Genomic DNA, 24,168 nt, shown 5'->3' with positions numbered 1-24,168 from the left:
TTAGAGGAGATCTGCGTGGAAGAATGGGCCAAAATACCAGCAACAGTGTGTGAAAACCTTGTAAAGACTTACAGAAAACGTTTGACCTCTGTCATTGCCAACAAAGGGTACATAACAAAGTATTGAGATGAACTTTTGTTATTGACCAAATACTTATTTTCCACCATAATTTGCAAATAAATTCATCCACAGTTGCCTTTGCATTTTGTCATCCCATGCATGTTTTGTTCTGCATCGCTCTTGCAGAATCTGTTTCACGTGGAGGATGAGTGGAGCTAAAATCACAAGTGGATCACATATTGAGCTCACTATTGAAAGTACTTCCCTTCTCGTTAGTGGGATATTCGACAAAATTACTCTGAACTTCTGTGTGTCAGACTTCCAGTCATCCTCAGGTACCGATGCAAGCTTTGCTGTGGGAAATCTATTTAGTGAGCTTGAAACCCTCTGTGGCACATAGAGACCTAAGATCTTGAATGAGAGCAACCACCTGCTGCTTAGTGGCACAGACCTCAGGCAGTCATCTACATAAAAGTTATTCAGAACAGTATTTGCTGTCTCTGAGCTGAAATCTTCCTGATGATCCTCAACACACTTTTGTAATGCAAAACTCGTACAGCTTGGTGATATGGTTTCAAATGAATGGTTCCTTATCAGGCCACTGCAGAGCTTGATGACTAGCTGATCATATCGGGTGTGGTGGAGGAGGGAAACATCGAAAACATGGGTCCCGAGGACCAGGGTTGAAGAACCCTGGTCTCGATGGTGTCCAGTAAACAACGTGAGCTACAGAGATAATTGGCAATCTTTCTGGAGAAAACCTGGTCTGATGAGGAGAGACGGCATCCATCCCACTTTGGAAGGAGCGGCTCTCATTTCTAGAAATATCGTCCATATTTGTAGAAATGAGAGCCGCTTTGCTTTATTAGTCATCCAAAAACATGACAAGTCAGGGTTGAGACCAGGATGCAGAGTTGTAGTCTTACACACTTCTCTGCGGCTTCCCACCTGATGCTGCCCCCCCCCATCAAAAAACATGAAAGGAGCAAATCCTCTTGTGCAAAAAAAATTTTAACAAAAAACTTTAACTGAACAAAAACATCAAACTATTAAATGTGGTTTGCTGAATATTAGATCTCTCCTTTCCAAGTCTCTGTTAGTGAATGATTTGATCTGTGATCATCATATTGATATATTTTGTCTTATAGAAACCTGGCTGCAGCAGGACGATCATGTTAGCATTAACGAATCAACTCCCTCTGACTATTTAAATGTTCATGTTCCTCGAACCAAAGGCAGAGGAGGAGGAGTGGCAGCTATCTTCAGATCAGGGTTACTAATCAGTCCTTGACCCAAGATTAGTTTTAGCTCTTTTGAATCTCTGATTCTCAGTTTTTCCCCCCCAAAGTGGAAATCACAAAACCTCTTGTGTTTGTTGTTGTGTATCGTCCACCTGGCCCTTATTCTGAGTTTCTGTCTGAATTCTCTGAGTTTTTATCCCAGTTAGTGCTGAGTACAGATAAAGTCATTGTAGTGGGTGACTTTAATATTCATGTAGATGTTGAAAATGACAGCCTAAATATTAACTTTAATTCTATATTAGACTCTATTGGATTTTCTCAAAGTGTTCACAGACCTACTCACTGCCTTAATCATACCCTTGACCTTGTGCTGACTTATGGCATTGAGAGTGAACAGTTAACAGTGTTCCCTCATAATCCTGTCTTGTCTGACCATTTTTAATAACTTTTAAATTTACATTACTTGACTATACGGCTTCTGAGAAGAATTTTATATATAGAAGGTGTCTATCACAAAGTGCTGTAACCAGTTTTAAAGAGTTGATTTCATCATCCTTTTCGTCACTGCCATGTGCAGATATGACAGAGGACGGCTACCTAAATTTTACTCCAGTAGAACTTGACTCTCTTGTTGACAGCACTATAGCTTCAATGCGTACAACACTGGACAATGTTGCCCCGCTGAAAAGGAAGGTAATCAGTCAGAAGAGGTTGGCTCCTTGGTATAATTCACAGCTGCTTTAAAGCAGACTGCAAGAAAGCTGGAGAGACTGTGGCGTTCCTCTAGTTTAGAAGAGTCCCAATTAGTCTGGAAAGATAGTTTAATAACGTATAAGAAAGCCCTTCTTAAAGCTAGAACTGCTTATTATTCATCAGTGATAGAAGAGAATAAGAATAATCCCAGGTTTCTCTTCAGCACTGTAGCCAGGCTGACAAAGAGTCCCGAGCTCTGTTGAGCCATGTATTCCTTTAACTCTCAGCAGTGATGATTTCATGAGATTCTTTATCAATAAAATTGTTTCTATCAGAGAGAAGATTAACGGAATCCTTCCCACTATTATCACTGATGTATCATCAAGTAGAGCAGCTTTAGAAGTATCTTTCGTACCTGATTTGTATTTAGACAGCTTCTGCCCAGTTGATCTCTCCGAGCTAACAACAGCAATAGTCTCTTCTAAACCATCAACTTGTATTTTAGACCCAATCCCAACCAGACTGTTCAAGGAGGTTTTCCCCTTAATTGACACTTCCATATTGGATTTGATCAATCTATCTTTGTTGACAGGATATGTACCTCAGGCTTTTAAGGTTGCTGTTATTAAACCTTTACTTAAAAAACCTACTCTTGCTCCAGAAGTGTTGGCTAATTATCGACCTATATCCAATCTCCCTTTTTTGTCTAAAGTTCTTGAAAAAATAGTTGTAGTTCAACTTTGTGATCATTTACATAGAAATAATCTGTGTTTCAGTCAGGATTCAGAGTGCATCATAGCACAGAAACAGCACTGGTGAAAGTTAAGCTCTCCTCTTAAGATCTCCTCTTAGCCTCTGATAGCGGACTTGTTTCTGTGCTTGTCCCTGTTGGATCTCAGTGCTGCATTTGATACGATCGATCACAGCATTCTGTTACAGAGACTTGAACATGTTATTGGGATTAAATGAACTGCATTAGGCTGGTTTAAGTCATATTTATCTGATAGATTCCAGTTTGTTCTTGTAAATGAAGAATCTTCCTCACACATTGGAGTAAGTCATGGAGTTCCTCAGGGTTCTGTGCTTGGACCAATTCTTTTTACTTTATACATGCTTCCATTAGGTAACATTATTAGACAGCATGGCATAAATTTCCATTGTTATGCTGATGATACTCAGCTGCACTTATCTATGAAACCAGATGAAACCAATAGGTTGGTCAGACTACAAGCCTGTCTTAAAGACATAAAGACCTGGATGACTCAGAACTGTCTGCTTCTAAATTCAGACAAAAGTGAAGTTGTTCTCTTTGGACCTGAGCGCTTCAGGGAGAAATCGTCTAGTTATATAGTTACTCTAGATGGTATTTCCTTGGCTTCTAGTTCTACAGTGAGGAACCTTGGAGTTATTTTTTACCAGAATTTATCATTTGATGCACATATAAAACTAATTTCTAGGACTGCCTTCTTTCACCTTCGTAATATTGTTAAAATCAGGAAGATCCTGTCTCAGGGTGATGCAGAAAAACTGCGGTAAATGAATGGAATCATTGGCACAAAGCATGTCATACCCCAGTACAATAGGTGGCGCTCTACCCATTTCAACTATCGCTGATAGAGCCACTTCCTGTTGACCTCTTCACCACCAACAACATAAGCTATACAACAGTTATAATCGAATTAATCTCATCATGTAAATTCACTGATTGACTGGCTCACTTCTAAGTCGGTGTGTGCACAAAAAAATTTTGCGCCAGAGTGCAGTGTTGCAAGTAGCTGTGGATGAATGTAAGTTGCTATCTAACTAGTTTATTACACTTAAGTTTCTCACTTTCAAAGTTTCAGAATATATATTGTCACTTCAGACAAATGCTAACGTGCGTCTGTGGTTTTCCATCTAAATATAAAATGTCATTACGTGAATGTTAGCCTACATGTTATTAAATGTTAGCTTTGCGCCCTGTGCATGTCACTCCAGTAACCTGCAGGCGTGCACTGTGGTCAAGTTGTAAACAATGCCTAAAGCGTGCTGCATTGCCAGGTTTGACGAATGCCCCCTTTTCGAAATCACTTTCATTTGAAATGACAGGAGAAATATAATACGGATGTTTGTGTGTTTGTAGTGTTATTTGTGTATTAGCGTAGCACATCATTTTATATTAAACTATTATATAATATTGTTTAATTTTTATTGGCTTTTGAGTGGTGTTTTAGATAGACTTTTGCCTTTTTGATAGTAGCTTTTAAAATAGGTAACCCCTTCCAGTAGTTCACTCAGGCATGCAGGAGTTTAATCTATTTGGTTTGTTGAACAATTGACATCCATGTGTACTGAACGCTGATTAATTTTAGGGGTTGTATTAGTTCCCATGTACGACTACTTTATTGAACTCAGTTTAGATTTCATTTACAGAGCCAACATGAGCGAAAGGAAAGGAGGAGACATCAGGCACTATTTTGTGCCAAAAAAAGAGTAAGCTGAATCTTATGCTGAACCTAATAATGCAGCCTATTCTGTGGTTGTTATGTGCTTGCTTAATACTGAGCATTGTAGCATGAATAATGGTGAATTTTACATGTGCTGTTGTATTAAGGAGACAGGAGAAGCGGTTGTGAGTGAGCAGGTAGAAGGAGGACTGGAGGACATAGAGCAAGCAGGAGCATTGTATTGATCTGCATTTGAGCAGCGTGTGTGTGTTTGTGTGTGTTTGCGTGTGTGTGTTTGTGTGTGTGTGTGTGTGTGTGTTTGTGTGTGTGTGTGTGTGTGTGGGTGAGTGCATGTCTGATTTGCTGGCAGTTTGGGTCAACAATGCTTTGTTGGTGACTGCTAACTGCAAAAGTTGTTTGTGTGGTACATTATGTGCCCAATGAACTGTAAAATTATGTAAAATTTGGTTTATCATCATCTACAGACTGCAGACATTTAGTTGAACAAGCAAGATACTGGATTGTAAGACTTCTGTTAACTGAAGTACGTGCATGCATTGCACTGGGTTTCCTTTACACCCTGGATGAAAAATATCCATGGGAATTAACATTCGGCTGGTGAGGTCTGGTTATTCTATCTGAACTCCTTTGAAGTTTGGCACTCTGCATCTCATATGTCCTACGCCTGTGGTGGGAATTTCTAAGATCTGACTGCACTGCTCTGAGATTGTCCTCACTACCTGGACTTGTAGCATTTAGGTAGGTAGCCATCCCATCCATAGGCACTACAGAAGTGCTATGAACTGACTCCTTCACAGATAGCACTTCATGCTTTGCATTAGCTATGGCTATAGCTGTTTTCAGCTCTAATTCCTCTTTTATCGCCTTAAGCATAGCTTCCTCTCTCTCAATATCCTGTTTTTGTTTCAATGCATCAATACGTCTTCTGCCTTGCAGAAGATGCAAGACACACCTGAAGACAGCACAGAAACAGCTCTGTTGCCAAACCCTGTGCTGTCATGTTTGGATGACATCACTGAGGCACTGTCCGCAGGCTCAACTTCAGCATCAGCTGCTTTAGCCTCATTTGCCTGCTGTTTCACTCTATTCGGCCAACTATCAACTTTCTCCACAAAGTTCTTCCTCACCACTGAGCCACGGCCGGCCATCATAAATATTCTTTTCATTCACATGTCCTTTAACTGAATCGGAAATTCTATTCTGAATTTAACAGGGAGCCAATGAAGAGAAGCTGAAATTGGAGAAACATGATCTCTGCTGTTAGTTCTCATCAGAACTCTGGGTGCAGCATTTTGGATCATCCATCCACTTTCTATACCTGCTCAATCCAATTTTAGGATTGTAGGGAAGCTGTGCTTTCGTATTCTTGACTTTAAGTCAAACTTGTTTACAGTGCCTGGCTGCCAGGGCTGCCCCTTGTTTGTGATTGTCATGAACAGGATCTCAAGGTGTAGTCATGGAGAGGAGGGTGTCTGGTTTGGGAACCACAGGATTGCATCTCTGTTTTTTGCAGATGATGTGTTTCTGGAGCGGTTCACAGCTGAGTCTGAAACGACCGGGATGAAAGTCAGCTCTTCCAAATTCAAGTCCATGATTCTCAACTGGAAAAAGGTGTAATATTCTGGGTATCGTGTTCACGAGTGATGGCAGTTTGGAGTAAGAGATGGACAAGACGGATTGGGGCTTGATCAGCTGTAATGAGGGCGCTTCTCTGATCCGTTGTGGTAAAGAGGGAGGCGAAGCCAGTAGATGAAGCTTTCAGTTTACTGGTCCATCTTTGTTCCAACCCTCGCCTATGGTCATGGGATCTGGGTAGTGACGGAAAGGACGAGATCACAGATACAAGAAAGCTGAAATGGGTTTCCTTCGGAGGGTGGCTGGCCTCAGTCTTAGAGATAGGGTGAGGATCTTGGCCATCTGTAGGGAACTCAGAATAGAGTCAGCTGAGGTGGTTCTGGCATCTGCTTAGGATGCCTCCTCGTCACCTCCCTTTTTTTGTTTTCCGGGCACATCCTGTTGGGAGGTAGGTTTTATTGAACTAAACAACAGAACAGCACAATGCTTATTTTGTTCAAACTTTTCAGTACTCAAATATGCGTAAGAGTACTCCTTAGTGTTTGTAGGTTCTTACTTAAGAACAAATCCTGGATTAGAAAACATTGGTTAATGCCACAATCTTCTTAAAAAGTGCTTAAGTACGACTTAAGAACAAATTTGTTGTCAAGAACTGTTGGTGAATGAGGCATACTGCTATCATTCGCACCTTGATGTGTGGCAAACAATCAGAAATGTCATATGACAACTTGTGGTGTGAACTAAATCTTGATGATGTCTCTCATCTTCCCCTCAGCTTGTGACAGTAACCACTGGGGTCCCCACTGCAGCAACAGATGCCAATGCCAGAATGGAGCACTGTGTAACCCCATCACTGGAGCCTGTATCTGCACTCCTGGATACAGAGGGTGGCGCTGTGAGGCCCCATGTAAGAAGGGCACCTATGGCAATGGATGTCAGCAGAAATGCCAATGCCAGAATGGAGCTGCTTGTCATCATGTGACTGGTGAATGCACTTGTTCACCAGGATACACTGGAGCTTTGTAAGTTACATGGCATTGTGTTAGAATTTGTTTTCTGTTTTTAATCCAGTGACATAAGAGCATATGTCATCTATGTGCAGTATGGAGAAGAAAATGTTTTGATATTCAGTTTTCCCTTTTTGTTGCAGGATTTAAAAGCTGAATACATGCAGACTCTGTACTGTCATGTCTTCTGGTGACAAAAGTTATCAGTCTTCCTCTTCAAGTGTGACCAGAAAACATGACCTTAAAGTATAGTGTCTGCATGTGTATAGAAAGTACTTTTCATTTTCTGTATGCATATAAAACATTGGACCAGCATTATGTTTCCAGTGTAGCTTTTTGTAATCCTCAAAGATAATTAAGCATATGTAAGAAGTTGAGAAGGAGCCATCAGTCATAAGCCAGGAGAAAATTTAAACAATTTCTTCCTTTGAATGAAGAAACAAGTGAACTGGTAGTGCTGATACACACAGCCCTAATGCAAGGAAAGCAGCAGTATGTCAAAATGTATGTAAAATGAACAGGTATGTCTGTAGATCTGGGGAACAGTAATGCGAAAATCCAAAGTTGAAGCCGAAGTGAGTTAAAGTTCCTGATAATTCTGTCTTACTGGTCTGTTCACACAGAAGGATTTCAGGGGGAGGCACTGGAGCTGTAGGAAAAGGTGGGAGGGAAAGTAGGTCTTAACAGGAATAGATGTGTATAAGGAAGGAAAGTAAGTTGCACAGAAGAGCCTGCCTCTTCTAGATCGCGAGGAACTCACTAGAAAGCATAAGAATACCCTAAGTTTTGGGGAAAGCATTGCGTCAGAAGGAGACACGAAGTGGACTGATTACCACGCAGAGGAAGCTGACATTCTAGTGGAGCCTGGGTGCACACACACACACACACACATCGGCCCAAATAAGCAGCTCCAGCGGTGAGGCATGATGACAAGCAGGTACAGCAGGAGGAGAACAGCAGCCCAGACTCCACCCAGGAGGAAACACTCAGAGTCCTGCCCAATTTAACCTAAAGCTCAGCAAAGAAAACTCCCAAAAACAAACAACCAGTGCATAACCATGACAGTAAACCCCCTTTGGGCGGCCTGGAAAACCTGGAAGACCTGGAAGACACACCCCCTCAAGACTGTCCGTGATGAGTGAGGGATCCAGGTTGAAGGAATGAGGGACCCAGGACCTGTCTTCCAGACCATACCACTCCCAGTTTACCAGGTATTGGAGACCCCAACTCCGACAACATCCAGGATGCGCAGAACGTTGGAGAATGATTGTCAACGGCCCAGGCAGATGGAGGGGGATCAAGAGAAGGGCACAATGGACTGTAGGAGCAGGGTTGGATCTGGGAAACATGGAAGGTGAAATGGATCCTCAGGGACGATGGGAGTTATAGCTTAACGGCTGTGGGACTGATGACTAAGTCAGTTTTATACGGGGCTGATATAACAGGGTGTTCATTTTTTGGGAATTAATTTAAGTGAATTCTGAGGGGCCGGGTCCTCTGACTTTTCACCAGGCGACAATTCCACCCCAAGGTGTACAGCAAGGCAGCCCTAGTCTGGTCCTAGACCCAACAACACCTTTGTAAATGGTGTTGAACAGATGGCATCTCCAGATCTTGTTCCACAGCTGGAACCATGGGGAGTTCATATTCTAGGGAAATCTCAAAAGAAGATAGTCTAGTAACAAATGAGGTTAGTACATTGTATGCAAATTCTATCAAGGGTAATTAAGTACACAACTTCTGATTCTTGATTTGATCTCTGTTTGTCCATTATTTTGAAGATGAAACCCTAAACTTAGACACACTTTAGGCCCAAGAGCCATTCAAAAGTTTTTTCACATTTGAGATATGAACTGAGGTCTTCAATCTGAGACAATTTCTGAGGGAATGTTATGTAGCCTGAATACGTGGTGTATTAGCAGATTGACAGTTTCAGTAGCAAATGGAAGTCTCTCGAGAAAAACATGTCGGTTTTGGATAATAGAGCAGTCTTTCCTTGAAGAGGTAAGCCAGTGATGAAATCTAAAGCAATATATGACCACGGTGTGTTTGGGATAACAAACACACCGTGGTCATCCCAAACTCCACGCAGTAAGCTTCCAGCCGGGAGTTGAACCTGGAACACTCTTGCTGTGAGGTGATGGTCAATCAAACATGCATAGACATCGGAACTAGGGGTCCCATCCCCCTCGCACCCCATCAGCCTCCCTGCCCACTGCATTACACTTACAAAATAAAGAATCTGATTTTAAACTAAATTTGTCTGACTTAGATTTATCTCTTTCATATAATTAATGCATAGATCTATGCTTTTGATGTCACATGCAGTCTACCTGACTGCATACAGTGTTTAGCCATCATAATTATTGGTTCTGAGGTGGTTTAAAGTAGAGTAAAGAATCAATTCTGTCAGAAGTATCTGTGATATAGTGCCTTGTAATACTCTAACAAGTAAAACAGCAGAAGTGAGTCAGGCTGGATACATTGGATTTACAAAATATATGATATCTATTTGGGATCTGATCATGTGAAGGGTCACTGGGAACTGCACCTTTTTTTTTAAATGTTTTTTTCATATTAGATCAAATTTGGACAGCTGGTCAAACAAAATGCACAACTTAATGATTACAATATCATCCTTTGGAACCCAAAAAGTTTGTGATTGTTGTACTTGGTAAACGTCTAATGGACCTTCAAAAATGGACTGTCTTTATAAGCTCCTGCTTTTATTCTTTGTAGCTGTGAAGACCTGTGTCCTCCAGGTAAACATGGACAGCAGTGTGAGGAGAGATGCCCCTGTCAGAATGGAGGAGTGTGCCACCATGTGACTGGAGAGTGCTCCTGTCCTGCAGGATGGATGGTATACTGTCTAATAACATGTCAGCATAAACTGAACCAGTGAGAATGTGATGGTATGAGTCAAGAAGTGAGTCAACAGACTGACTGAAGGTAGCAGGTGTACATATCAAAGTCTCCCATAATCAGTATCTTTAGATCAAAGTGAGATAAAGGTTCTGTGGGTTGTCCACAGAGCAAATGTTTTATCTTAAAGTCATACACCACAGTAAAAAACGTTTTAATGTATTTCTTATTCATGACATACATTAGCACTTAAAGCCCTTAACAACATAGAATCATGTGTAGAAATATTTGTGTTTATGCATTTGGCAGACACTTTTATCCAAAGCAACTTACAGGTAGTCAGGTAGGCTAAGGGGGTATTGCCTAAGGACCCCTACAGGAGGTAGTACCTTTCATGCAGGGGATTTTAACCTACGTCTCCCACACAAAAGGTGGCAATCATACAGCTACACTATCCAGTGTATTTGATGTGTAATAGTTGTACACATAACCAACAGATCAGACAGTGTATGTATGTTCCTTCTGTTCATGTCCTCAGGGTACAGTGTGTGGTCAGCCGTGTCCAGAGGGTCGATTTGGACAGAACTGTTCCCAAGAATGTCAGTGTCACAATAATGGCTTTTGTGTGTCATCCACTGGACAATGTGTCTGTAGTCCTGGATACACAGGAGAACGGTAATCACAAAACACCTGACAGTTTATATTGTTGTGGAGCTGTAGGTCAGTTCACCATTTTCTACAGTTAGGGTTCTACCAACCCTTACCCCACTTTTGAAAATCTGTTTTATTAATTAGATAATTATTAGTCAAGAAGTATTAAGTATTTTCCAATACTATTTGCTTTACTGCTGTAAAAGAAACTGTATCAGGATACTTTCAGAAAACGTCTCTCCATCCCTTCAGTATTCTTTCATCCATGTTCTATAGCTGTGAGAAGTGAAGCACACCTTGGCCATCACAGAGCTTACGCAGAGACAGAGACACAGACACCATTCACTCCCAAACACACACTAACACCTGTGGCCAATTTAGGTACATCACTTAAGCTAACATGCATGTTTATGAACTGTGGATACACACAAATAATTTACTATTTGTGTGTATCCACAGTTTACTAATTTACTAATTATAACATTCATACAAAAAATCCAAGTAATGACATTTGTATCTACTTGCCCATTCCTGATGCTTAAACAAGAAAACACAACCAGGATACCCAGTCTCGGTTTTCAGGCTAATCTCAGCTGACTGCTCTGCAGAGCTTTTGAGCCACATAATTACCAATATAAGAGCGTGTGTGCCTTATAATTAGGTAAACCAGCAACGAGACAGGAATAACCCTTCCGAATATACTTTTATGAGTAACTAAGGGTTTCAGGAGAACCAATCACAGTATAGCACTGAGCTGGCCTTGACACACCCAGACCGACTACAGAATTTAGGTTCTGTCAGCTGCAGAAAGAATGAGGCAGAAGTACTGAGAAACTTCTGTGCTCAGTGTTTGTTTCCAAGTTGTTTTTGCTGAACTGTTTGCTGTATTAGCTTCAGTTCTATGTTCCAAAAATGACTGCAATCCACAAAGAGCCACAGAACCACCATTTATATATTTGTATATATATGTCGGTGTGTTTTAACTGTACCATGATCAGGTATATCAACAGTATCACTGGTTGGATCATGATCCCCAGAGATTACATCTTAATTTTAAATGGGTCAAAAAGACAACATTTACAACAGTTCTGATACGTATGTTCGGGGAGGGAGCATTCAACATGCTCAATCTCATGTCCATATACAACAAAATTTTACCTGATGATGTGAAGGACAAGTTATGGACAATGATTGCTCAGATTTTATGTAGAAAATGTACTATATTTATAAATGTAGATGATTCATTTTTCATCAATACTCATCTAAATTATGAAATGGCTGGAGAAATTGAATACTGCACACAGCCACAATGGGTGTACTGATTTACACTAAGCAAGATTTTTTGTTGTTGTTGTTGTTGTTGATGATATTACAGTCCTTTTTCAATCTAACATGTGATTTAATCAATAACAAATAAGATTTAAAAGATTCTACTGAGAACAGTTATAGATCTCCTCCACCTTTACAAATCACTGAACATGAATATTGCTGTGTCTCTTGCTGTCAACAGGTGTCAGGATGAGTGTCCAGTTGGTACTTATGGTGCTGGCTGTGCAAAGCGATGCCACTGTAAGAACAACAGCAAATGCTACCATACCAATGGAATGTGTTTGTGTGAGGCAGGATACACAGGGGAAACATGTGATGTCCGACTGTGTCCCGAAGGCCACTATGGCTTCCGGTGCGAAAGGAAGTGTCCGTGCCACGATACAAACACTCGCAGGTATGCAGTAAAGAGTATTGCTGCCTTTCTGCAATGATAGTCACATTTCTTTCTAAACAGAACAGAAATCATCAGTTAATTAAGTTAATTATTAGATATTATTATATCAGTACATTGAATATTATTCTCATTGTTCGAATTCATATGCTTTAAAGTTGAGGGTTAACATTCAGCATCCGTGTGTTGGTGAATGTTGGTGTTCGACTGGTAAGTTTTGATCCGATAGACAGCTGACGGTCATCTCTCAGTCAGGCAGGCAGGACCAGGTGGCTGCCCACATGTGTTGTCATGAACAGTTGTTCTGCTTCTGCTCAATGGGACTGCTGTGTCACATGGGCAGCTGACAGTCACACATACAAACGGACAGGTTCCATCAGTGTTACTGCAGATCGTCTCCACCATGTTGGCATGAAAAAATGTCATAGAGACTCCTCCATATTCGTCTCATTCAGACATTTAACAGTTCTACAAACCCTGTTAGAGTTCTGTTACCCAAAGCAAACTTAATATGTCCCAACAAAATATTTGTATTTTGGTTAGATTCTCATCATTACATGTACTTGTTTAAACATAGTTTAAGCTCAGCTATGGTGTGCTTTTTTATGTAATTGTTGTTGACTGTCCCAATTGGTAAATGGACTTGTACTTGTATAGCGCTTTTCTAGTCTAACTGACCACTCAAAGCGCTTCACTACATGCCGCATTCACCCCACTCACACACATTCATACAGCACGTCTTAAGATACTTAACTACGTGCTTTTTCTAATCATTCATACACATTCATAGCCCAATGATACACTGGGAGGCAACGTGGGGTTCAGTGTCTTGCCCAAGGACTCTTCGACATGTAGCCCGGGGAAGCCAGAGTCGAACCACCGACCTTCCGATTGGTGGGCGACTGCTCTTGCTGTTGTCCGCTGTTGTCTGCTTATAATTTTTAGTCGGAGGAGCAAAAGACACTACTAACATAAATGATTAAACAGCTCTTGGAAGGTGTTCAATTAGTTTTTTTTTTATTTTGGATACAAAAAGAAGAAGAATGAACAATTCACAGATATCAAAGACATCTTTCATTTTACTGCTAATTATTTAACTTGGGTCTGATTCACACACGGGTGAAACTGCTTCACTAAATCTGAACAACAAACTGGACAAATAATCAGACAGAAGACATTACTGTTTCTTCTTTTTGGTGACAGAGCTTAAAGGAGGGTTCATAGACTAATGAAACTCTAGGCACAGGTGCTCTTTCATCTGGACTTAACTGCTCTAATTTCTTTGACGCAACATCTTAAATGTAGTGTTTTTTTCCCATAGAGACAGGGTCCATTGCTCTGACTCTCTTCTTACTGATCATTGATCATAGATATCTCACTCTGTTCTTTTTTTGTTTTTACCAGGATTTCCGATCACCTTCCATCGTGATCACTGACGTGTCATATAGAGACATGTAGGACCAGATATATATATAGATTATAAAAATGTCGTAAACTCGTAGAGATGTTGTCTTGAACTTAATTTTGACCTAATCAAATAGTAAAAGTTGTAGGAAAAACTCCTTTTCTAATGATGTTCAGCTGTCATAAGCCAGATGAAAAGTCTGAACTTTATTTTTAGTGATAATATTTGGTGTTCTTGTAGTGAAAAACATGTGACTGTCTCTCACTCTGCTGGTTAAGGTTTTGGAGTGCACACAGAACAGGGAGAAACAATGTCCGGCCACATGTCATATGGACCTTCAATGACAGATAGATGCACTCATGAGCAGAGGTCCTAACTCTAAGAATTAGTCGTCCATCAGTTCAGTGAGCTACAACCTTGTAAAGTGTTATATGTAACTGTGATATGTTTCTCTATGTTCATTAGCTGTCACCCAATGTCGGGGGTGTGTGCATGTCAGCCTGGTTGGTCAGGCCTCTACTGCAACGAGACATGCACCCTAGGATTTTATGGCGAGTCCTGCAAAGAGGTGTGCCAGTGCCAGAATGGGGCTGACTGCCACAGTGTGATCGGAGCGTGCATTTGTGCTCCTGGCTTCATGGTAAACATTTCTCCACGTGGCTTAATCTTAATTTATGAGGCTTGACTGCATGCCTCATGGCCAGCAACTATTGGTTATGATGAATTGTATTCTAATTGGATTGAATTGAAATGTGTCTTATGAGACTGGTGTTGATTCTGAACTTGAGATGACTTTTGTTATGAATTAATACTATATAAATAAAAAGAATGGACAGTAATGCTTAAAAATACTGAAAATAAAATGGGACCAAGTGGAACTGTAGATATTGTAGTGGATATTTGTTGGTGCTTACTTAAAACACCCTGACAATGCTTCAGTGAATGTTTGGCTCTGTATTAACATCATGTGGCCACAGTTTGATTGTACAGCAATATCATATATCACCTCTACCTCATCCTTCTCTCTGTTTGTGTCTTGTAAGACTCAAGTCTCATAAGTCAAAAGTCTTGTATGTCAGCATGTACTCTAGAATATCATTCTGTGTCATGGAGAATGGGCTGTGACTGGAAAACCAGGACGGGTAGAAGAATGGGAATTGCGTGCTTTTGCACCTCCTAACAGACAGGTGTCACTCTCTGTTCACCTTTGGTTTTTAAATTAAAAAGCGAGATAACAAATAATGATCGTGTCTTATCCTCTGAGCTTTTGGCAAGATGTGAAAAATATAGTCCACCCTCTTTCAATTCTTGTGTTTTATGTATCAGGACAGAATAACAAAATCATCTGGTCCTTCCCAGGTCTTACAAAGAGGTCAATGCAACTTCAGATGAACAACAACACATGACATATTGCACTGTGTCCTTATTTATTGAACAAAAAACAGACACAACACAGAAGCAGTGTGTGAGAAACTAAGTGAACCCCCTGATCACACAGACGCACCTTTAGCAGCAATAACTTAAAGTAGTCATTTTATTTAGGATGTCAGTCAGGCTGAGGTCTGGACTCTGACTGGACCATTGCAACACCTTGATTCTTTTCTTTTTCAGACATTCTGCTATAGATCTGCTGCTGTGTTTGGGATCATTGTCCTGTTGATGAGCCAGTTTCAGGCCAGCTTTAGCTGTGGGACAGATGGCCTCACATTTGACTCTAGAATACTTTGGTATCCAGAGGAGTTCATGGTGGACTCAATGACTGCAAGTTGCCCAGGTCTTGTGGCTGCAGAACAAGCCCAGATCATCAGCCCTCCACCACCGTGCTTGACAGCTGGTATGAGGTGTTTGTGCTGATATGCTGTGTTTGGTTTCCTCCAAACGTGCTGCTGTGCATTATGACCAAACATCTCCACTTTGCTCTGGTCTGTCCAAAGGACATTGTTCCAGAAGTCTTGAGCTTTGTTCAGATGCAGCTTTGCAAACCTAAGCTGTGCTGCCATGTTCTTTTTAGAGAGAAGAGGCTTTCTCCTGCAGCCCTTCCAAACAAGCCATGCTTGTTCAGTCTTTTTCTAATTGTGCTATCTGTACTGAAGAGTTTTTTTTCCATTTTTCTGTCTTGTGTTGTTGTTAATCTGAGACTGTACTTACCTTATTTTAAGACCCAGTAAGGACAAGATGATTGTGTCCCGATACATAAAACTTTAGAAAAACCTTTGATTGAGGACATTTTCTTTTTCTTTTTGGACTGTATGTTGTCATTGTCAGGCAGAAAGTCTGTATGTCCAGAAATGCAACTTTGAATCTCCTTTTAGTGAAACATTTTTAAATTTAATAAAACAAATTTAATCATGACTTCTGTCTTGTCAAAGTTTAAACATCATTTTCTTTTACTGTATATGATCAGACACTTGGATGTATCATTATTTTGGGAACATAGTACCATAATAATGAATGTGAAGAAAAACAATAATTCATTCAATAATAATTCTTATCGCATTTAGTGTCATGGAATACTCATTTTCACTTAATTAAACACTGGTGCATTTCAGTTTGTTAGGGAGTTGGACACACTTAATGGATGCCAACGTCTTATTCTGGTGAAGTGTCACCATTAGGAATCTTTAATGTCTAATAGAATTTCCATCAGATAAGAAAGTGAGCATATAATGGGGTTGGATTTTGGGATCTGTATTAATATGGCAGCACTACCTTAAGAGTGGCATTAAACCTCCAGATGATATTTATAGTTTAATGTTTGACTCTACTTCAGCCTATGCCAAAATAGCGAATAACTGCACTAAAACTGTTCCAAAGGTGCTGTCTTGTAATGTGAAGACTGTCTTAATTTGGTGTAATAGGTCTTATTTTCTTCATGTATCCACTCAAATAGCAATTAAGTAATAGAAAAGTGGGATGGACTGCTATTATGCATTTGTGAGTCAAACCTTGCCAACTGGAACAAATCATCTGCCCCCTCAGTGCTGTAGATGTCTTGACCCTTAAAACCACTTTCAACTTTTTATTTACTGTCCTTCTCAGGGTCCCAACTGTTCTGTCCCATGTCCAGCGGGGACATATGGAGTAAACTGCTCATCCAGCTGTAAATGTAAGAATGGAGCACAGTGTTCAGCTGTGGATGGATCCTGTTCCTGTACACCAGGTGAGAGGGAGGTAAAAGAGGAGATGAAGCAAGAGGAGACGGATGTGGAAAAAGAGGACACATGATAATGCTCAAGGGTTCAAAGTGTCTTGCTGTTACTTTCTGTCGGATTTAATGAAGTAACTTTTGCCTTGCTATTACGTTACATATCCTTATAGTAAACCACCAATTAAAAAAAAAAAAAACTAATATTTTTGAGTAATGAAAACAAATGTCACCCTGATTCTGTTCACTGTATGCTTTACAGAGCTGATGGAAAGTTTTCAGATCTTTTTCCACATTCCTTATTTCAGACTCATCTTACAATGAAGTCAGTTCATATTTTGCCCTGTTTGGGTCAACTGAGGACTTTCACAACGTTTTCTTGAAGCAGCTTCTGTGTTTTGTGGCTGTATTCTTCAAATTTGTGTTCAGTTGAAAAGCAAACCTTCAATATAGCCTGAGATCCTGAGCACTTGGGCTCATACTGTCTTTTTCAGCATCCATTCTTCCATTCTAACTAGTTTCCCAGTTTCTCTCTGTCCCAGAAAAATAATCCCCATTTGGAGGATGCTCCTACCACCACCTTTTTTGGATGATGAGGCAAAGCTGTGTCGTGTCATAAAGACTTGATGGTTAACCCACTTCAATGTTCTCTTATCTGGACAAAGGGACTCTGTATCTCAGTCATAGCGTCCGTTGGCTTGTTGTTTATCTGTCTAACCAAATCCCTTCATCCTTGACTGCCTCTGAATTTAGAGGAGTAGTCAACTCTGTGATGTCTGTTTCTTGTTGCAAACTTCTGTTATCAGAAGGGCAGAAGGATGCCACTGTGCTCATTGGGTACTTTGATGCCTTTCATAGAACTATGCCTGGACACATTCCTGAATCTAAGTTCAGTCAATTTTCTTAGCCTTGGTGTTTGGTTTTCATACTACTTAAAATAATGAATGAAATAATGACTGTGAATGAATTCAATAAAACACAGGGGGACTCTATTCAAGGAGCACTGATTAAAGTAGGATACATCAGAGTTCAGTAGGAAGCATGTTGACTAAAGGTCTGTGTACTGTGGTAAAATCGGACACTTCTGTCTCCTATTTTCAATAAGTTTACAAAAACACTCCAAAAGGAAACGTTTGTTAGGCAGATGAAGAAAAGAGATTGAATCTATGATAAGTTGTGTCTTACAGCATTCTGTTGGCACTGCATATTTTTGGGATGTCTCTTCATCCCATTCTTGAGAACATCAGATCTCTGAAACGGTCTAAGGACATTTCTGCAAATTTGAAACCAATGTTCACCTGGAAATGAACTGACTAACATTTTGTGGTCAAAGGTCAAAGCATTAGGGACCAAATAGAAAACAAAATGTTGGCCATAACTCAAGAATGCATGCTAACTATGAAATATTTCATAATAAGCATGTCTCAACTGAGGCATTAGATGAGTAGAGATGTTTTTAACCCTGCACACTGTATAATGATGCTAACCTCTGAAGGTATGTTTCTGTCTGAATCTTTTCTAATCAGGTTGGCATGGGGTGGACTGCTCCATAAACTGTCCCAGTGGCACGTGGGGTTTGGGCTGTAACCTGACCTGCAAGTGTGTGAATGGTGGAGCATGTAGTGCCCTGGATGGTCTCTGTACCTGTGCTCCTGGTTGGAGAGGAGATAGCTGTGAACTCCGCTGCCAGGTGAGAGGAAATGAATGCTTCCAGACATATTCATGCACAAATGATGTGTGTATCATTTCTTTGTCTATTACAAAGTACTTTATGCTCTTTTCTAAACAAAAAGTAACATCTAAATTGGCATGGTAAAGAGGGAATCACATCTTTTGTGCATGAAAATATTCATGAATGCAGCCAAAGCAGAATACTCACTGAAAATAAAGAAAGAAGAAGGCAACATGGAGCTGCAGCTTGTCTTTCCAGGGGCTGTGACTTTATTACTCTTGACAATCCACATTCACAGAACACAATGAGTCCAGTTAGACTGAATCTACTTTTTGTTGCCGTACTTACTGTCTGCACTGTGCTATCACCCTGGGCCTTACATGTACATAAAACAGGGCATGGGCAAGAACTAATTTGAGAGAGATGGAATGATATGTGGTGATTCTAGAGAGGATGTTGCTACAGCACTTGTATGAGTGCTAACAGTGTTAGTATAAAAGGTAAAAGGTGACCTATGGTTTTTCTGAGGGTCTCTGACACTTAGAACATTGAACTGACAATGAGAAAAGATTAAATTGTTGAAGTAAAAAGGGATATAAAGGCACAAAAAGAGTCAAAAGCTGAATAACAAAAACCTTTTCCAGGAACATGGGACATTTAGAGGGTCCTCTGGACCTCCAACACATGAACCAAGACTAAACTAAGTACGGGGGTTGATGATTTCTCTTGCAGAAACCATCTGTGCTCTACAACAGCTCAGCTTACACCCGCTTCAGTACATGTCCACCTCCACAAAGCTACATACTAAGAGGACAAATGGAGGATTTTTGGTTCTGCCATGTTTTTGTGTATTTGTGTTACACTTGTAAAAGCAAGTTAGAAATTTACACCAGCTTATACAGGCGGTCCAATTACAAAGTCCAGAAGTCTTCCAGTTTGTTTCATACAGCACATGGAGGACTACATTCTTTGGACTTAGGTTTGTCTAAAGGTGCACTAGAAATGCATTCACAATGATTGATATGAATTTTTATGTGACACACTGATGTTGTAACCAGTTTTTAGCTGATTGAAAACAGGCCAAAATCCACATTTCTGCTCACCTGTGTCCATCTTTTCTTCACAACTTTGAGTTCTCTTTTGGCTGTTTATGATTTGGAAAGTTTTGATTTGTCTCAGTCTCTTAAAGTACAGAGACAGATCTCCTCCAAATAAGTTGTGGCAGATATTTAGTACTTTTGAGATTACCTAGTACTTTGGTAGAGTACCCTCAGTGTCTTAATTGTGCCTTTTTGTCTTGGTCATCAAGTGTTACTGACTGTATACAACATTCTGTCTCAGTCAGCACAGCAGTTTATCTCAGATTGTTTTTATTGCCCTTTTACACTTTAAATCACCAATAAAACACCCACAACTCATAGAAGAGTGTTACATGAATGAATTTTGAGTTCATACAGCTGAAGGATGAGGTTGCTGTTCTTAGACTTTAGTTCAGCTTTCAACACAATCATCCCCCAGCAGCTGATACAGAAACTGGAACGCCTCACTGTCCAACTGGTTGCTGGACTTCCTGACTAGACGACCACAGGCAGTCCGGGTCGAACGCATCCTGCACCATCACACTGAACACAGGGGCCCCCCAAGGATGCATGCTCAGCCCCATACTCTTCACCCTGCTGACCCACGACTGCACATCAACACACAGCAGCAGCCTCTTCCATCAAGTTTGCATATGACACTACTAAGGTGGGGCTCATCAACAACAACGATGAGTCAAACTACAGGGACGAGGTGGTGTGGACGCGTGGTGCAGAGACAACAATCTCCTTCTTAATGTACAGAAGACAAAGGAGATTGTTGTTGACTTCCGGAGATCCCCCACCCATCACCCTCCACTGACCATATACGGTGATGCTGTGGAGAGAGTGAGCAGCACCAAATTCCTGGGTGTGCACCTCACTGAGGACCTCTCTTGGAGCAGCAACACCACATTGCTGTCCAGGAAAGCTCAGCAGCGCCTCTTCTTCCTCCGCAGACTGAAAAGAGTCAGAGCACCAGTCCCCATCATGCACACCTTCTACCGAGGAACCAACGAGAGCATCCTGACCAGCTGCATCACTGTGTGGTACGGCGGCTGCACTGCATCCTGCAGGAAGACCCTGCAGCACATAGCGAGAGCAGCTGAGAGGATCATTTGCACCCTTCCCCCCACCCCCCAAGACATCTACACCACACGCTTGGCCCACAAATACATATGGCACCTATGGCAACATATGGCAGCATTGATAATAAAAGTTGACTTTACTTCACCTCTGTGATGTTTCGGTTTCTCTTCCTCAGGATGGTACCTATGGCCTGGATTGTAAGGAACGCTGTGACTGCAGTCATGCTGATGGATGTCACCACTCCACTGGTCACTGTCACTGCCTGGCTGGTTGGACCGGTAAGACCTGTTGTCATCATGAAGATACTGTATGTCATAACAGCAAATAGCACTTTTTCCAGTTCTTCCAGGTTCTCTTCTTTTTTATGTCATAAGCACATTAATATAATTACGCAGTCACACCATAAGTTTTCAAGACAAATGCAAGTCCACGAAATATACAGTTGCTTCAAACAGAATTAAAACTTAAATTTCACGTTAACGACTGAAAGTGTTTTTTGCACATTAGTGTGCACTCAATAATCTATAAACATAAAGTGAAAACATGTCTTCAAATTTCTTATTTTGCAAATTTATGATCAATTAAAACAGTGTTCAACACCTTCATTCAGAGACTTGTAGAGTGCCTTTCGGCAAAAGTTACAACTAAACAATTGTTGCAGTCCTGGATTTGGGCAATAAATCAACAACATGTTTGTGTTCAAGTGCGCAAAAACTGCAAAAGTCTGAATCTCAAGGAAAGGAATTCAAAACAATGTAATGTCATCTAAAGCGATGAAAATTCTACTCTGTATGTGGGCAGGTATCCACTGTGACAGTATGTGTGCAGAGGGCCGCTGGGGCCCCAACTGCTCCCTCCACTGTAACTGTAAGAATGGAGCATCCTGCTCCCCAGATGAAGGAACCTGTGAGTGTGCCCCAGGATACAGAGGCACCACCTGCCAGAGGAGTAAGTCCTGCATCAGCACCACCCATTCTGCATGGTCACCACACAGCTTCTTATTGACTAAAAGGATAACATCAACAACAATACATAATTAACATCAGTAACGTCGATAACGACAACAATGACATTTCTGAAGAAATTTTGACGGGTGCCTGCGGAGCTGTTGCCCACCAAGAGACCTGATGCTATGGGTGGGAAACGAACCTTTCAGGTAGACAGATTGTGATGTTGTGTGTGTGTGTATGAGGCCGCTTCATAGAGAAAATATGAGGTCCAGTTCAATGACAGGTTGCTATAGTGATGCAGTTTGTTTTAATCGGACAGATTCAAACCAAAAATTCCACTTTGAGGTAAACCTGTGAAATCTTTTATTTGTGACAGTGAGATATGTATAACATAGCTGTGACAACAACAGGGGTCAACATTTTCATCCAGGGTGTAAAGGAAACCCAGTGCAGTGCATGCACGTGCTTCAGTTAACAGAAGTCTTACAATCCTTACAGTATCTTGCTTGTTCAACTAAATGTCTGCAGTCTGTAGATGATGATAAACCAAATTTTACATCATTTTACAGTTCATTGGGCACATAATGTACCACACAAACAACTTTTGCAGTTAGCAGTCACCAACAAAGCATTGTTGACCCAAACTGCCAGCAAATCAGACACGCACTCACCCGCACACCCTTTTTTTGGCACAAAATAGTGCCTGATGTCTCCTCCTTTCCTTTCGTTCATGTTGGCTCTGTAAATTAAATCTAAACTGAGTTCAATAAAGTAGTCGTACATGGGAACTAATACAACCCCTATAATTAATCAGCATTCAGTACACATGGATGTCAATTGTTCAACAAACCAAATAGATTAAACTCCTGCATGCCTGAGTGAACTACTGGAAGGGGTTACCTATTTTAAAAGCTACTATCAAAAAGGCAAAAGTCTATCTAAAACACCACTCAAAAGCCAATAAAAATGAAACAATATTATATAATAGTTTAATATAAAATGATGTGCTACGCTAATACACAAATAACACTACAAACACACAAACATCCGTATTATATTTCTCCTGTCATTTCAGATTAATGTGATTTCGAAAAGGGGGCATTCGTCAAACCTGGCAATGCAGCACGCTTTAGGCATTGTTTACAACTTGACCACAGTGCACGCCTGCAGGTTACTGGAGTGACATGCACAGGGCGCAAAGCTAACATTTAATAACATGTAGGCTAACATTCACATAATGACATTTTATATTTAGATGGAAAACCACAGACGCACGTTAGCATTTGTCTGAAGTGACAATATACTTCTGAAACTTTGAAAGTGAGAAACTTAAGTGTAATAAACTAGTTAGATAGCAACTTACATTCATCCACAGCTACTTGCAACACTGCACTCTGGCGCAAATTTTTTTTTGTGCACACACCGACTTAGAAGTGAGCCAGTCAATCAGTGGATTTACATGATGAGATTAATTCGATTATAGCTGTTGTATAGCTTATGTTGTTGGTGGTGAAGAGGTCAACAGGAAGTGGCTCTATCAGCGATAGTTGAAATGGGTACAGCGCCACCTATCGTTCTGGGGTATGACATGCTTTGTGCCAGTGATTCCATTCATTTACCACCATGTATACTTGGATAATTGCACTTGCTCAAATAAGGAGCATAACCCAACTATACCTATAATCGAATTATTCTTATCATGTAGACCCACTAAGTGACAGGCAGACAGACTACGAAATGCTATAGTCCGCTTCAGGGGTGTCTGACATTTTACTACAAGCATCTTCTTGGCATGAATATGGAATATACTGTGTATTGCAATATTTATGATTACGGAGAAGAAAGATAAATGTTTCAAGCCCCCCCCCCCCGAATGTGTTATTTGGGGTGAGGGGTGAAGTTGTAAATGGGGGGGGGGTCAAACCCCCTATAAATTGCACTATGACTGGTTTGTTCAACTGGGCTCTTTATTTTAAGATGAGAGGGAATAAGCCTTACTGTTGGTATATTATTGTAGGTAACAGCAGGTTTTACTGTGAAAATCTGATGAGTTAGGCACCGAAAATCATGATGGAAACGAAAGATGAAAGCAGAATAATTCAATTCAATTCAATTTTATTTATATAGCGCCAAATTACAACAATTGTCATCTCAAGGCACTTAAATAATATAGTCTAATTCAAGCCAATTGGAATTCAATTCATTGTAATCATAATCCAATTCATTCATATAGAGCCAATTCAAAAAATAATATCCTAGCTAAGGAAACCAACAGATTGCACCGAAACTGGTCTTCAGTCCAATCTCCCGTCATGAGCCTGCATTGTATTTGCATTGTAACCAGCAAAACACTCCCACACCATCACACCTCCTCCTCCATGCTTCACAGTGGGAACCACACCAGCACACTCTCTTTAGGTTACAGCAGTTGGAATCAAAAACCTCAAAATTGGATTCTTTCCATTGTTCTAATGCATCTTCCTTGTGCTTCTTCTTATTGCCCCCCCTCTATGCTGACTTCTTTGCCACCATTCAGCCATGAAGGCCTGACACACACGGTCTCCTCTGAACAGTT

At 40.7% G+C, this 24,168-nt stretch overlaps 1 protein-coding gene across 1 annotated transcript in view; it reads left to right on the top strand.

Moving 5' to 3' along the window:
- The window catches only part of megf10 (multiple EGF-like-domains 10), an 80,982-nt gene that overhangs the window by 40,234 nt on the left and 16,580 nt on the right, over positions 1–24,168 (top strand). The window contains exons 6-14 of the mRNA XM_072372100.1: positions 6,792–7,038; positions 9,763–9,883; positions 10,424–10,560; positions 12,047–12,259; positions 14,127–14,301; positions 16,701–16,821; positions 18,333–18,496; positions 20,819–20,921; positions 21,445–21,591. Of these exons, the coding sequence (XP_072228201.1) occupies positions 6,792–7,038; positions 9,763–9,883; positions 10,424–10,560; positions 12,047–12,259; positions 14,127–14,301; positions 16,701–16,821; positions 18,333–18,496; positions 20,819–20,921; positions 21,445–21,591 (1,428 nt within the window). The remainder of the gene's footprint in view (positions 1–6,791; positions 7,039–9,762; positions 9,884–10,423; positions 10,561–12,046; positions 12,260–14,126; positions 14,302–16,700; positions 16,822–18,332; positions 18,497–20,818; positions 20,922–21,444; positions 21,592–24,168) is intronic.

This window comes from Leuresthes tenuis, unplaced genomic scaffold (assembly GCF_036924035.1).
Source record: "Leuresthes tenuis unplaced genomic scaffold, fLeuTen1.0.hap1 SCAF_19, whole genome shotgun sequence".
NCBI classification, from domain to species: domain Eukaryota; kingdom Metazoa; phylum Chordata; class Actinopteri; order Atheriniformes; family Atherinopsidae; genus Leuresthes; species Leuresthes tenuis.
The sequence above is the reverse complement of the archived record's forward strand: the minus strand, read 5'-3'. Positions and strand labels throughout refer to the sequence as shown.